General features: G+C 33.2%; 1 protein-coding gene across 1 annotated transcript in view; it reads right to left on the reverse strand.

Moving 5' to 3' along the window:
- tanc1b (tetratricopeptide repeat, ankyrin repeat and coiled-coil containing 1b) overlaps nucleotides 1-15,547 on the reverse strand; it is a 164,534-nt gene that overhangs the window by 94,673 nt on the left and 54,314 nt on the right. Inside the window, 1 exon segment of the mRNA XM_042731899.1 lies at nucleotides 2,900-2,992. Within this exon segment, the coding sequence (XP_042587833.1) occupies nucleotides 2,900-2,992 (93 nt within the window).

Consider the following 15,547-nt stretch of genomic DNA (forward strand, 5'->3'; position numbering starts at 1 on the left):
TAAACTTACAAAAATATTTTTTATAATAAATATAAAATGTTGATGAAGTGATTCTGACATGTCCATGAAAAAACAAAACTGTAATAAACAAATTGCTAAAATTAGCAAAAATTAAACTGAATAAAACTGAAAATGCTAAACTAAAAACTAGTAGTGTAAATGATTTTGTTCAACCAAAAATGAACATCCCACTTTATAGTGATTTTTGTGCAACAAAATAGAGACATCAGAAGTGCAGCAAACCTTTTCATGCTAACACACAGAATGATGGGAAATACAGTTGAGTTACACAAGCCTGATGCTTCAAATACTCTCTAAATGAGCAGAGCTTTCTGAAAATGAAATCACAATTATGATAAATACCAACGATCTTCCACCAGGCTTTTTTAATTGACACATACTTAACTAGGAAAGTCATGACTGACAGAAAACCTTGAGTTCGTCTCATGAAAATGATCATTTCAACATGACTCGAAGGCGATGTTAAACTGGAGCCTGGGGGAATGTGTAGAGATGCTATATATAAACTCTCTCAGGGTTAAAATAACATGAGACAGACCCCCATGTAAACAGTGTTGACCTGTATGTGTGTGTGTGTGTGGAGGTAAAGCTGAGCTAACTGGGCTGTGTTATTAAAATATGACAGATATGCAGTAAATAAACCAGCTAAAAACCAGGCCAGATTATACTGGTCCTACTTCAACATCCTGAACTATTCACACAAATCTAAAGCATTTCGCTTACAATTACTAACAGTAAGAGCACGTTCAGAATGTCACATCAACTATTTCCCAAAGAAAAAATGATTCAGTATGCAAAATGAAATTGATTTCCAAACAACATTTAGCGCAATTCTCTTTTTTGACACTCGACTTACAAAAACCAAAACTGAGTAATTCACTTGCTAAATTAAACCCAAATGTGTGTAGTAATGCACCAAAATGATTTTTTTACAGAAACACAGAAACCGAATTTAAAGTTTTAATTTCATCAAAAATTAAAAATAAACTTAAATAATTTTTTATTTAATAATCAATTTTTTAATCTAATTTATTTCATCATTAGCAACCAAATAAATTGCATAGAAACACTATAAATTGCACATATTTAGAAAGAATAATTACAACAAATATATATATTTAGACATCAGTGTAGCCAATAATATTCATTCTATACCTATAATTACTAAAGCTCTTTAAGCCATTCATTTTAATGATAGAAAATGTACTGCAAAAAAAACTAAATTTAAATGAAGTCATTTTACCCAATATTCCTTCAAACCTTGATAAAAAAAAATATATATTTAGATTTTTATAACAAGTATAATAAATTATTAATTATTCATATTTAATTCATTGCTAAAATGCACCCAATAGTCATTCAAAATTTTATAAAATATATAGTAACATATCAATTATTTAATAATAATATATTAATGATGCTGTTATTTAATAGATTTATTAAAATGATAAACCGGAGAAGTGCTAGTTAAAAATCACTCTCCAAAACCCATTTCAGCCGAAACAGAAAATGTCTAAAGCTTGTCAGTGCATCACTAGTTGTGAGACATCAGTATGATTCTACAGCACTACATCAAAATAACTTTTTCCAGTTCATAAGCATCAGCTGTCACTCCTGCCGTGTCACCGGTCTCTGACGTCATGTGAGTGAGCAGAGCGATACAGTGCTGTGCCACAGACAGCTGGCATTCGACTGGCGCCATCCTGCTGCACACAGCTGTTTGGAAAGCTCTGATGTCTCACGCACTGCTGTGACCAGCACAATCCAGTGTCCAGTGATACGCAGCTAAAGATACACACACAACACTGCCAACCCTACAGCAGCCCAGCACAGAAACTGCACACACACACTCCGTTTCTGTTATATACAGTGAGTTTATACTGCACATATACACATATGCAATTATCTCGATTCAAAATGCATGAAGCAAATTTAGTGACGCATATGCTGCTTTGCTTACATGCATAATTTAACATAAAAACACAGATACAAGCATGAAATTTCCATGGAAAACATCTTGAGTAAATAAATAAATGGGTTCCCATGTTTTTGACAAATTAATTTCCATAAGTGTCCTGGAGCTGTGTGTTTACAGCATAAGGATTTCGCTAATAGAGATATTTAGACATAAGGGTGGCCAATATTACACTCACATATGAATAATATAATTTAATTATACCAATTGTAATGCGAAACATACTAAATATAATTAAAGAGTCTTTCTGTCCAATACTCATTCAAAACTCAAAAAAGTATTTAATAATAATAATAATAATGGATTTTTACCAATTTTACTTATGTAATGTGGCATTTGACAGTTAAACTATTTTTTATTTTTATTTTTTATAAAAAAATAAATAAAGATCCCGCTGGCCAATATTATGTTCATATAAATGAATAATTTAATTTGATGATGGCAAAAAATAAAAAAAATCCTTTTACCCAAGATTAATTCAAACTTCAACTGAAAATTTTATTAGAATATTTAGAGTATTTTAATAAGATAAATATTATTTTATTATTTTCAAATTTAATTAAAAATTTTACATTTTACCCAATAGTCATATATATATATAATATTTAGATTATTTTATAAATAAAATTTTATGCATAATTTTATGGTAATATTTAGAATAGATAATGGAACCAATAAAATATTTTAGATCTGAGCTTAATTAGAATAAGTATATTTCTGTATATTTACTACAGAAGTTTGTTTAATTCTTCATATTTCCCAGTCATCTGTGACTGTGGGAACCCTGACGTCCTCAGCAATCTTCTACTCTAACCAATGAAAACAAACCGAAAAACTTGATCCTGACATCAAGCCCAAACACACACGTCTCTCAAGCAAATAACAGCATATGTCGTCACTCACCAGTCGTACCGTCAGGAAGCTTCCTCAGCGACGACGTGATCACATTTCCAGGAACACGAGGACTCTCCACATACTTGGGCTTTCTAACAGGTCCTAGAACAGAAAGAGAATAAAGGGACGTGTGTAATCAATCAGATCTTCCAGAAAGTCTTATGTGAGGGTAAAGAGCGGTGAACTCAGGCTGCCCATGCCAGCAAGCAGCAGCAATCTCCACAGCTCTGGGAATGTAAACCACAGCAGGAAACCAGCGCTATTTAACTCTTAGGAGACGGGTGTTAGATCTCTGTGTGATAACGTGTGTGTTTCTCTCGCCAAATCTGGTTCTCTTGTGCATGCATACATGAAAAAAACACTGTGCTTCCTCTACAAGGGTCTCAGACTCTATTTAAAGACATGAAATGGCATTCCCAAACAATTTGACTTACATAACGTGATGCAGAATAATACATGTGCATTTGGACTTGATTTTATCAATTAATAATTGACTGGATCATGAAAAGTTACATACCAGAATGGAGTCAGCTGATTGGAGAGAAAGGCTGGAAAAATAAACTACCGTTCAAAGGTTTGAGATCATGGCTGCTATTATTTGATCAAAACTATTGTTACAATTTAAATTAACTGTTTTCTATGCGAATATATTGTAAACTGTAATTTATGCTGTGATCAAAGCTGCATTTTCAGCATCATTTAGTGTTCATTCTAATATTGCTTTAAAGAAATAACGATATATTTCCTTTCAGGAGTTTTGATGAATAGAAAGCAGGGGTTAAAGCAAAAAAATAAAAATAATCCTGAGACTGAACTTTTTTCCGAGGGTTGCGGGGGCGGACACAAACACAGGGTTATTTGGCAAACAAAAACAGAAAATGATTTTCCTTGAAACTAACTAGTGACATATCTGCTATTGCCATTAGCCCTTGACAGGCTCAGATTATGGAGGGATATTTGAAGCAGCAATAACAAGAAAGGTTACTCACTACAATTTGGTGGAAACACGTGTAACATTTAGGATGCTTTTGATATCAAGTTTTGCTGGTTAGCTTTGTCCTTGACAGGATACAAGATGACCTACAATCTAAAACATGAAATTTCTGAAATTGTTTTGCTCAAAAGAAATAATGGTAAATTAAATACTAGGAAATGAATATAAAATAAAAAATATACAAAAACAGTTTACTACAGAAAACTACAGTTCAGTTCAATTAACAACAACAACAACAAAAACATTAAAATGGTCCAAGAACTGGTAACTTAAACAGGGTTCGTACAGATACTCCAGGACTTTCAAGGACTTGCACTACTTTTTTGGTATTCAAGGACTAAAACCAGATATCACTTATTACTCAATATTGTTATTATCTTTCAATTGAATAAACAAAAAATAAATTAATAAAACAAAATGGTACAAATAAGGTGCAGCTCATGCAAAGGATGCAATGACTGGGGCAACTTTAACATTTGAAAGGATACTATGGCAAAGTTATCGCTTTCCTTATTCAAACTGATTTTTTATTTTTTATTTTTTTTTTTTATGAATTTATGATTTGACCTGAAGAATGAAAGTTATATCATACACTTGGAAAATGATGAGCTTTATCACGCTCATATCAAAGACACTGGGGTGTGACAATACACTTAGCTCACTTTTCAGATGAAGAACTTTCAAATGACAAAACATTTGTCTTTTAATCACAAAAAGTAAAACAATGCAACTGTATTTTGAAATGATCTAACTAATCTAGTGCTAAACTACTGATTATTTTGCTAATCAAGTAATCTACTGAGTAATCTGATATTTTTTAGTAATACAAATAGGACTAAGTGGAAAAACAGGCTTTAATATGACTATATTTATATATAAACTAACAATGAGGCAATAATAATTGGCCTCAAATAAAGTATCAAAACCAAGTACATGGTTTTAATGAACAACACTGCTAAATACATAATGTAATACACCTGTATTATAACGAATACCTGCAGAGGGCGCCAACGGCCTGGTGAGGTTTCATGTGATTCAAAGACGTTTAAACCCAATTAATTTTAATATCTGGCCATAAGCAAATTAAGAAACTTTTATTTTAAAAATCGTGCTGTACAATAAATTGCATATTTAGAAATTTGTTCAAAACTCACAGCATATGAAGAGGAAGAGTTTAGCCCTTTTCACACAAACAGTCTTTAGTGGTAAATTACCATTAAGAGATAACTTTTCAAAAATAACTTTAAAAAAACCACCCTAAATTTGTTCTGGCAATCATATCGTTCTTATGAAGATGACGTGATTACTCTGAGCTGTTTACAAAGCTCCACTTTGTTTTTTAATAGCTTTTCTATGTAAATATGATGCTAGATGGAAATCTTTGACCATTGCGCCTCACAGCTTTTTTGGATACTATTATGCGCGTCTCATGTTCTGATTGGCTAGTAATGTTAGTTTGGTTGAGAGTGAAAGCTGTGTTCCTCTCATACATTGGTAGGCGAACTCATGAACTCGAATGTGATATCAGCAAGTGCTTTTAAATGTAGGATGACTATCTTTCTATCTTTTTTTTTTTCCCGCAGCCAAATGCCTCACGCTGGAGATCCGGCACCGTGCCAGAGAACTTTAAGCCCTTAGAGTTTAAATCAATAAATAGTACATTATTTTAATAATATTATATTAATATATAAAAAAAATGAATATTTAGAGCATAAGTATAAAATAGATATAAATGTATAACAATATTAAATATAACTAAATAATTTAAAATACATTTTAAAAAAACAATACAGATCAAACTTTTTAATGGAAGTGAATGAGGGAAGTCAATATATTTTAATAAGCATTTTTGAGACAACGTACACAGATAAATCAAGCGCAATACAACCAGAAACACATATTAATGAAGTAAACTGGGTCAATTTTTATTTCATATCTTAGCTGCATTGTTTAACAGCTGCCGCTAATAATTACAGCAATACTAATGTGGATTACACAAATTTACAGCAATTTATGTCCAAAACACTGTGTAAGAAAACACCCTAAGGTTTGAGATCAAAGGCATCTGACACACAAAAGGTCATGCCATCCTGAAATTCCTCTTGGTTGAGCGTTTAAAAGAAAGCGCCCTCCAAATCCTGCTCGACCCCCTTAAAGCTTGTAGGTTTAAGTACGTTCCTCTGTTTATCGTGGAAAACCCTGGTGAGATCAAAGACCCCGGCGGCCCGTGTAAGATCTGACCAAATAAATTCATTAAATAAAAACCACCCGCCACCCGAGCCCTCATTAAATCTAGCGGAGACATCCATCAGGCTTCATCTCCGCTCTGCACCTGCATCACTTTGACCTCCAGGAAGCAAACACAGCGCTCACAGATGACAAATGAAATGACGATGTGCGTAAAGACAGACATAAATCAGAGATAGATGTCTTCAACTCATGAAGTGATTTAAGTAAAGGTGTTAAAGTCAACATCAAATCATAACTGACGCTATTTACTTTCTGCAGGCACACACACACTACTGTTCTTATTGTGAACATTATGATGCAGTGAGAACAATCTTCATAATCTTTTATGTAAATGCAATTACTTGCTTCATCTTTCTTTTCAAATGACAACAAAGCTTCAATTCTGATATGCAACACTCACTTTTCAGCATCCAATCAATAAATAATTCCTCAACAGTTTCTCCTAGATGGTAATGAGATTAAATGGAGAGCAAATGGAGAAGTCTGCTGAGGTCTTCTGCTTCTCAGCAGGGTTATTATTATTAAATAAAATTAAAAAAAAATTAAAATAAAACCCTAAAAACAATAATTACTTGAAATAAAATAAACATTAACTGAAATAAAATAAAATTAAATAAAAATCTTAAATGCATTTTAATTCAGCTAGTTTCCAGGGAAACATTTTTTATTTTTTGTTAGTTTAAATTTAAATTAAATAAACTTAAATTTGATAAAAACTACATAGACATAAAACAACAACAACAAAAAAAACAACAACAACAACAACAACAAAATTGCTAAAACTAAAATCAAAACAAAAAATATATAAAATCTCATTCAAAATGTAAACAAAAATTATATTATTATATCAATTATAGTAAATTATGGACAAACACTTTTACATATATCCACACAAAAAATTTAATTAATTAATAAAAAAATAAAAAAATTAAAAAATTAATTAAATAGAATATAAAATGAATTAAATACATGCATAAAACCCAAATGTGACTGAAGTGTCCAAATACATTTTGGGGCTGTATTAGTGTAGAAAAACAAATTATGTTACTTTTACACACTAAAGTAAAGACTGATTTTTACTATCAATATAGTAAACTACATAACTAACATAAGTTAGCTGTGCTTCCTGTGTAGCCTTTAAAGCATCTCTACTGACACGTATACAGAGATTAATGTGTGAGTGTGTCCAGATCTCGACACACACACACACACACACACACACACACACACACACACACACACACACACACACACACACACACTTCAGCTTGCATAGTGATGTACACTGCCATCTATGGACACCTGCAGTGAAATGCAATCAAATGTTGAAAGGACACACGACACAGAAGTCCATTTCTATTGGTACTGTAATATGATATATGATATGCATGTAAATAAAACAACCCTTTTTACATTTGGTGACTAGTGGAGGTGAGAAATCAATATATTGGTTATGCGGTTGAACTGAAAATGCCAATGCTATTAACTAATGAAATTTGAATATAGTGACATGCCTCGTCAAGATCAAATTTATATGAACAGCACACAAGGTTTCACTGAATGCACTCATGCAATGCCCCCCTAAATGACTCGACAAACCCCCCTGCACATGATCACGAGCGAACTTACTATTGAGAACGAAAAACATTCATTGTACTGATCTAGCATTAAATATTGCCAAACAAATCATTTAGGACCACTAATCTCTACAACGGTAAATTAACAGGAAGCTAATAACTCCCATGCACCTATTTTTATGCACATTTTTGTATAATCACATAAAAAAAAAAATGCTGGATGGAAACGCCAAGATGCACATAGCCTACCATCTAAAAATGGGCATAAAAAAATGTATGCACTCAACTAAGTAGGTTAAAATTCTTATCCGGTAAGAAAACATGCACATAATCTACGATGGAAACACACTAAAGTAATGTTTGTACGTTGTATACGTACGTTTTATACGTTGTTTATAACGAATTCCATTATAATTTGTGGTTTATTTTATAATTTGTCTCTTTCTTAAATTTGTTTTGGTTAGACTTTTGTATGTTGTTTATGCCATTATAATTTGTGATTTATTTATTAATTTGTTTATTTATTTTTTACTATAATTTTATAGCAGCTAATTTTTTCTGATTTTTATGTTCCTCTGTCTGAATACCATAAGATTTAAAGGATTTAAAGGATCGCCAAATTCTGATTTTTCTCTCAACAAAATTTTGTCTGATGTGTATTGCAGATTATTATTTTTTTAATTCATACAGCAAATGTTTCGAAAATAGCAAAAAAATTTACAAATCACTTTATTACATGCTTTAAAGGGGTCATATGATGTTGCTTAAAAGAAGAGGGTTAAATGAAGTAACCTTTAGATAAATATAAGACAGTGCCTAGGTTAAGTGATTCCTTCTCTCCTTTTGCTCAGCTGCACATGCGATCTTAACAGATATGTCTGTGATTGTTGTTCAACGCTGCAAAAATATACTGTAAACAGAAACCTTTTTTTAATCTGTCTCAATATAGAACTTTATTCAAGTCATAAAGCTCTATATATAATTAATATAGAACTTCTTAAGTTATAATACAGGTTGTTATTGTTTTGGTGAATGTCTGTTTCTGATATCATAAAAAAATGTGTCCCCCTATGAAAATGAAATGGCCCCCCCATTGAAGATTTTCTGGCGATGGCCCTGCACTCATGTATTTCCTTTCACATAATTCTTGTACAAGTTTTGGCTTCAGGGGAGAGAGAATAAATCCACACACAGAAACATCTGTGATTAAAATGCATGAGTCTCTACTCTCTGGTGGAGAGCACAAACAGGTATCAACTCAGTCTGAGGTCCAACAGCACATCTTAGATAAATGCAAATAAAAAGCCAAAGAATATGAATGGGAAGAAGAATGAGAGAGAAAAAAAAAAAAATCACTGATCACAGTCATAATGCTTTCTAAGATACCTTCTGCTGGCCACATCCAATCAAGAAGGCAATCCCACAATGCACTGCAATGATCACAGAGAATACACACACACACACATATATATATATATACACACACATAAACACACACACACACATAAACAACACACACACACACCATACACACAAATACATACTTTAAATATAACGATTTTAAATTACATTAAAAAAATTACATTTTGAAATATATTCAAATAGAAAGCAGTTATTTTAAATAGTAAATATATTTCACAATATTACTGATTTTGCTGTATTTTGGATCAAATAAATGCAGGCATGGCGAGCAGAAGAGACTTCTTAAAAAAAAAAAACATTGAAAATCTTACTGTTCAAAAACTATATATATATATATATATATATATATATATATATATATATATATATATATATATATATATATATATATATATATATATATATATATATATATATATATACACACACACACACAGTGGGTAGGAAAAAATATTTAGACCCCCTTAAATTTTTCACTCTTTGTTTATATTGCAGCCATTTGCTTAAATCATTTAATTTCTTTTTTTTTTCCTCATTAATGTACACACAGCACCCCATATTGACAGAAAAACACAGAATTGATATACACTCATATATTTAACTCAGGTGCTGTCCATTTCTTCTGATCATCCTTGAGATGGTTCTACACCTTCATTTGAGTCCAGCTGTGTTTGATTATACTGATTGGACTTGATTAGGAAAGCCACACACCTGTCTATATAAGACCTTACAGCTCACAGTGCATGTCAGAGCAAATGAGAATCATGAGGTCAAAGGAACTGCCTGAAGAGCTCAGACACATAACAAAGGCAAGGCACAGATCTGGCCAAGGTTACAAAAAAAATTCTGCTGCACTTAAGGTTCCTAAGAGCACAGTGGCCTCCATAATCCTTAAATGGAAGACCTTTGGGACGACCAGAACCCTTCCTAGAGCTGGCCGTCCAGCCAAACTGTGCTATCGGGGGAGAAGAGCCTTGGTGAGAGAGGTAAAGAAGAACCCAAAGATCACTGTGGCTGAGCTCCAGAGATGCAGTCGGGAGATGGGAGAAAGTTGTAGAAAGTCAACCATCACTGCAGCCCTCCACCAGTCGGGGCTTTATGGCAGAGTGGCCCGACGGAAGCCTCTCCTCAGTGCAAGACACATGAAAAAACACATGAGGAACTCCAAGATGGTGAGAAATAAGGGCTGAATACTTAGGACCATGTGATATTTCAGTTTTTCTTTTTTAATAAATGTGCAAAAATGTCAACAATTCTGTGTTTTTCTGTCAATATGGAGTGCTGTGTGTACATTAATGAGGGGAAAAAAAAATAACTTAAATGATTTTGGCAAATGGCTGCAGTATAACAAAGAGTGAAAAATTAAAGGGGGTCTGAATACTTTCCGTACCCACTGTATATATATTTACATTTACATTTAATCATTTAGCAGATGCTTTTATCCAAAGCGACTTACAAATGAGAACAAAAGAAGCAATCAGATCAACAAGAGAACAAAAAAGGTATACAAGTGCCATGACAAGTCTCAGTTAGTCTAGTACAGAACACGTAGCCAGGTTGTTTTTTTTTTTATATATATATATATATATATATATATACACACACACACACACACACAGTATATACAGTGTGTGTGTGTATAAGGTCAAAGACCTCATGACACGCTCACATTTGAGCCGTTCTCCCCAGACACAAGATCTTCTGTACGGACAACAAAAGCCATGGAAGAAAGACAGCGGCATGACAATACTGCTCTTTACTCTGAAATATCAGCCGTCTGTGAATCACGTATTCAGACTGAAGTGACGTCCACAGATGGAAGTTCACTTTTGTGACGTGAAATACTGAACAGAGGAATCTGTCATCCAGATCTGCTCTGAGGCTGTTTTATTAAGATGGCCGGTCGATGTCACACCAACGCCACCAATGCCAAAGAGAGCTCCAATCCAACACGTAATCAGCCGGATCAGTCTGGTTCTGCAGAACCTTCTGAACTCTGAAACGTTCAAAAATGTTCACTTGTGCTGCAGTTTAAGATGGTATTTCTATAAAAGGGTATGAAAGACATGATTGAATCTTGAGGACATGATTATTTGCAGATTTTCAATCAGCTTACTGCTGATTAAAAATAATTATTTTATAAATTAAAAAATATTCAATGATAATTATTTCTGATGTTCCACAAGCACCACCTGCTGTCAGACAGTGGAGTTACATCTTCATTCAGTCTGTGTGATTGTCTGGCCATTTTTATTCAGACCAATCTGGACCAAATCTTTGTTGTAAATCTTAACCAGCAGATGGAAAACAAGCTAATGTACATTCTAGAAATCACAAAACTTCAGATAATAATCTATGTAGAATTGTTCATGGAGCAGATAAAATGCCTATAATTTATAATTTTGACTCATCCTTTTCCCTTTTCTTGAAAATGATTTAAAGACTGAAAAGTGGGGTTTATCATTTTATAAAACTTTACTTGAATATGTAGTACATGTTCATAGACAACATGTTAAAAGTCACCCAAACTATTTATTTATTTTTTTTTGCTGAAAATTGTTTTTTTTTTTGTGTGTGTGTGTGTGTGTGTGTGTGTGTGTGTGTGTGTGTGTGTGAAGGGGGAGGGAGGGCGGGGGTCATTTTTTTACGCTCCCAGCACATTTTAATTGTTTTTTTTTATTATCATTTAGTCAGTTAGTTAGTTAGTTAAAGGGCTTTTAAAATACAAAATCTGTGTGTGTGCATGTGTGTGTGTGTAGATAGATAAATAATGTAGATAAATAATACGTGCAGGAATATAATCATAGGAATGTGCTTCCTTATACATCTCTATAATGTGCGTCTGTTTTAGTAATTGTGATGGCCAGATGGTAATGCATTTCTGGATCTGTCTCAAAGTAAACACGATAGCTGAACACATGTAAGACATGTTAAATGGACTAACAGCTAAACAGATGGTTTAAGTGTGAAAGTCACAGTGCTGGAAGGAACTTGGTGTTTCAGAACCGAGACTATGATTATTGCACTTGATTACAGTATAGAGCAGTGATTACAACATTTCTGTGACACACATTCATAAAAAACACAAACGGAAACAAACACGTCTTAAACATTTCGAATCAGATTTGCTTTAAAACAGTCAAGCATGCTTCATTAATATAAACTGTAAAGCTTAAAAGCTGAAAAGTGTATCTTGAGGGACTAAACAAATCTTCAAGCAACCTGACATCTTGAGAGATACTTCATCCCCCATCTCTCTGAAGACCTTCTCAACATCTGCTAACACTATCCTCCTCCAAAACACTATATCACTGGAAAGCCCTGCTGTTACTCAACATGGACAAGACCAGGAGAAAAAGTATTGCTGACCTTCGACCTTGAGAGATAAAGACACAAACTCTCCAGCAGAGGTCAGTAAGGAGGCAAAGAGGACGAGGTGGGACACGTGTGGCTCTCTCCTGATGAAAGCAGCACATAATATGTGCCAGCCTCATGTGATATGGCTTTAATAGGATCAATAACCCGCCGGTTTGGGGAAATAGTGGTTTAGCTTAAAAGGAGGCCCGCCACAGTTCAACGTTATTACTTGAGCTGTGAGGAAATGTGCTGCAGGACCAAGGTAATGAAGCTCTGAGTGCGACGCTGAAATCAAAGTCTATTTGAAAGCATTTACGCTCTGAGTTTGGCTGAACTCATATCACTGTACCTCCCAGTGCGTACAAGATAACAGAGGTGGAGTGCTGGACTGAGCTGCGGTTTCTGTGCAGTTTTTTTAACACGGTACTGGAAAATATGCTTTCAACTATCTACAGTATTCTGACTAAGATCCATCTATGTAGATAGGACAGGGTCATACTGCTTGTTTGAAGCAATGTTTTGAGGGAGATAATAATTCTGCATGCATCAAAAGTCTGGTGAACATTTTTACTCATTTAATCTCATTGACAAAACAATAAAAAAAAAAAATCTTGAATATGTCATTCAAATGGACTAGTTCTTAATCTTAAGAGCAACCACAGTACTTTTAGCAATTAAATATATCTGCAATCAAATCAAATAAGTTTATAAGGTCTGTCATAATGTATATACACACACATTATCAACAAAACAAAAGATTAATACAAATTAACAATGGTTTATCTTTTTTTAAACTCCACAAAATGTAAGATAAACCATGATTACATGAATATAGATTTATTATTATTATTATTATTCATATGTGTGTGTGTGTAAACAATGTACTGACAGAACTTAAACGTCAAATAATATATAAAATATCTAAATATAAATATTTAAAAATATATATAAGAAACAAAATCAATCATTAATAGCCTTTTATTTGTATTTTTTTATTATTATTTATTTATTTATTGAGTTAACAATTACTATCAAGTTAGAATACACCTGAATGAATTTTTGTTTCCCATGATTTTAAAAATCTTTTAATATGAAGGCTTCAGCTTAAATGTGCTCATCACACATATTCATCCTTCATTAGTATTTAAAAGCATCCCACAATGCACCTGATGAAGTTGGTTAATGTTTTTTTAGAGCAAGCAGAGCTGGACTCTAGACAAAGAAGCAGTTCAAATATAAGACAGATTTAATTTATGTCGCTACATCATTTCCATATCTGTTATTTCACATTACTATTATTCTAACATGAGAAAAATAGTCATAAAAAGATAAAAGATCTGACCATCCTCTGAACATCTTCTCCCATAAACACACACAAACACAAACACACATACACACACAGACCCCCTACACCTTTTTTACCATATGAATAGTTTGCCTAGAATAGCTAACTTCATACAAGTAGCTGTGCTTTTTGAGATGAGCTCATGTCTTATTTTCCGGTGGTCTGCAATGACCACACACTATCCACATGAAACTCATCAGCCGGCCTTTGATGCTCCTAACAACAACAACCCTTCCCAAAGATTCCCATTCGGTCATTATCATCCAGGGTTTAAGACAACAACTCGCACATTATCCATCATGTTATTACTTCCACAATCTAAAATCAAGTCTATCTGTGAGTATTTTCCCAGGAAGTCCAGTGGTTGAACAGATAAACAGTTTACAAGATATAAACACTGATGTTATAATAGGACATACAGTAGAAGTCATGCATGACTAACATGTGATCTGAAGAAATATTATGGGTTAGGAGTAGAAGTTATTTATTTTATTGCCATGTCATCATCTTAGGCTCTTCATGGAAATATTATGGGTTAGAATGACAAAAATGTTCAGTTCATTTCTGTGAAAATAATTAAATAAACCTTAATGAATCAATTATTCTTTGAAGCATTTTTTTTATCAATTTTTCTCCATTTTCAAAAACATCATCACTCAAAACCATTCAGCATACCCTTTTTATATATAATAAAATATTTTCTCTGTTTATGTATATGTATTGTTATATTGGTGAAAATACAATACATTAAGAAGTTTGGGGTTGGTACACTTTTTTTTTTACATTATTGAAAGAAGTCTCTGCTCACCAAGGCTGCATTACTTTGACAAAAACACAATAAAAAGTGACAATATTACAATTTAAAATATCTGTTTTCTATGTTTTCATTTATTTGAAAATAGAAATCTTTTGTCACATTATAAACGTCTCTACTGCCACTTTAAATCATTTTAATGCATCCCTGCTGAATAAAAGTATACATTTTTTGCAACAAAAAAAAAATTTGATCTGTAATACAAAGTAAAACTATTCAATATGATTTTTGCTTAAGCTCATTTAAAACTACATGCAACTGTCCCAACCAACATTTTTGAGATCTGTGGAGGTCAAAACAAACCCTCAGTCTCGCGTGTTTCAGACGTCTGTAATAAATCCCTCCCTGAGGATCTGGTACTCCAGTGGGATCTCATTTGGACGTTTATCTTTCTTAATTGTCAGACTAATGAAATGTGTAAAGGGCAAATTCATTTGAGCGTGTCGCCTGCTTCCGGTGCCTTCAAAGCATCGATCCCCTTTTCAAAGAGAGCTGCTGAATCCACACACATGAGGAGCAGATGTGAGCGAGAGGCCAAAGTGACCACTGAAAGGATTTCAATCCTCTGTGCTAAATCCTCCAAAGACAAAGCCAGAGTCAAGCAGCAAACCCTTTGAAGATCTCAGCTACTCATAGCCTTGTCCTTAACACAGAGATGGTGTGAAAACACCTCAGACTGTTTACACACACACACACACACTAACTCAAATCAACATGCAAATGAACTTCAACCTTACATACAAAAATATAAACAGTCAAAACTAAACAAACGCACAAGAACGCACAGTAATACAGCTGGATGAACAATTTGAAATGCAGAAACACAGATGAAAACAAATGTCTGCAACCATAGTATCTCAATATGAACTCAAATTCATTCAAGATTATTATTTTTTTA

Source organism: Cyprinus carpio, chromosome B9, assembly GCF_018340385.1.
Source record: "Cyprinus carpio isolate SPL01 chromosome B9, ASM1834038v1, whole genome shotgun sequence".
NCBI lineage: Eukaryota > Metazoa > Chordata > Actinopteri > Cypriniformes > Cyprinidae > Cyprinus > Cyprinus carpio.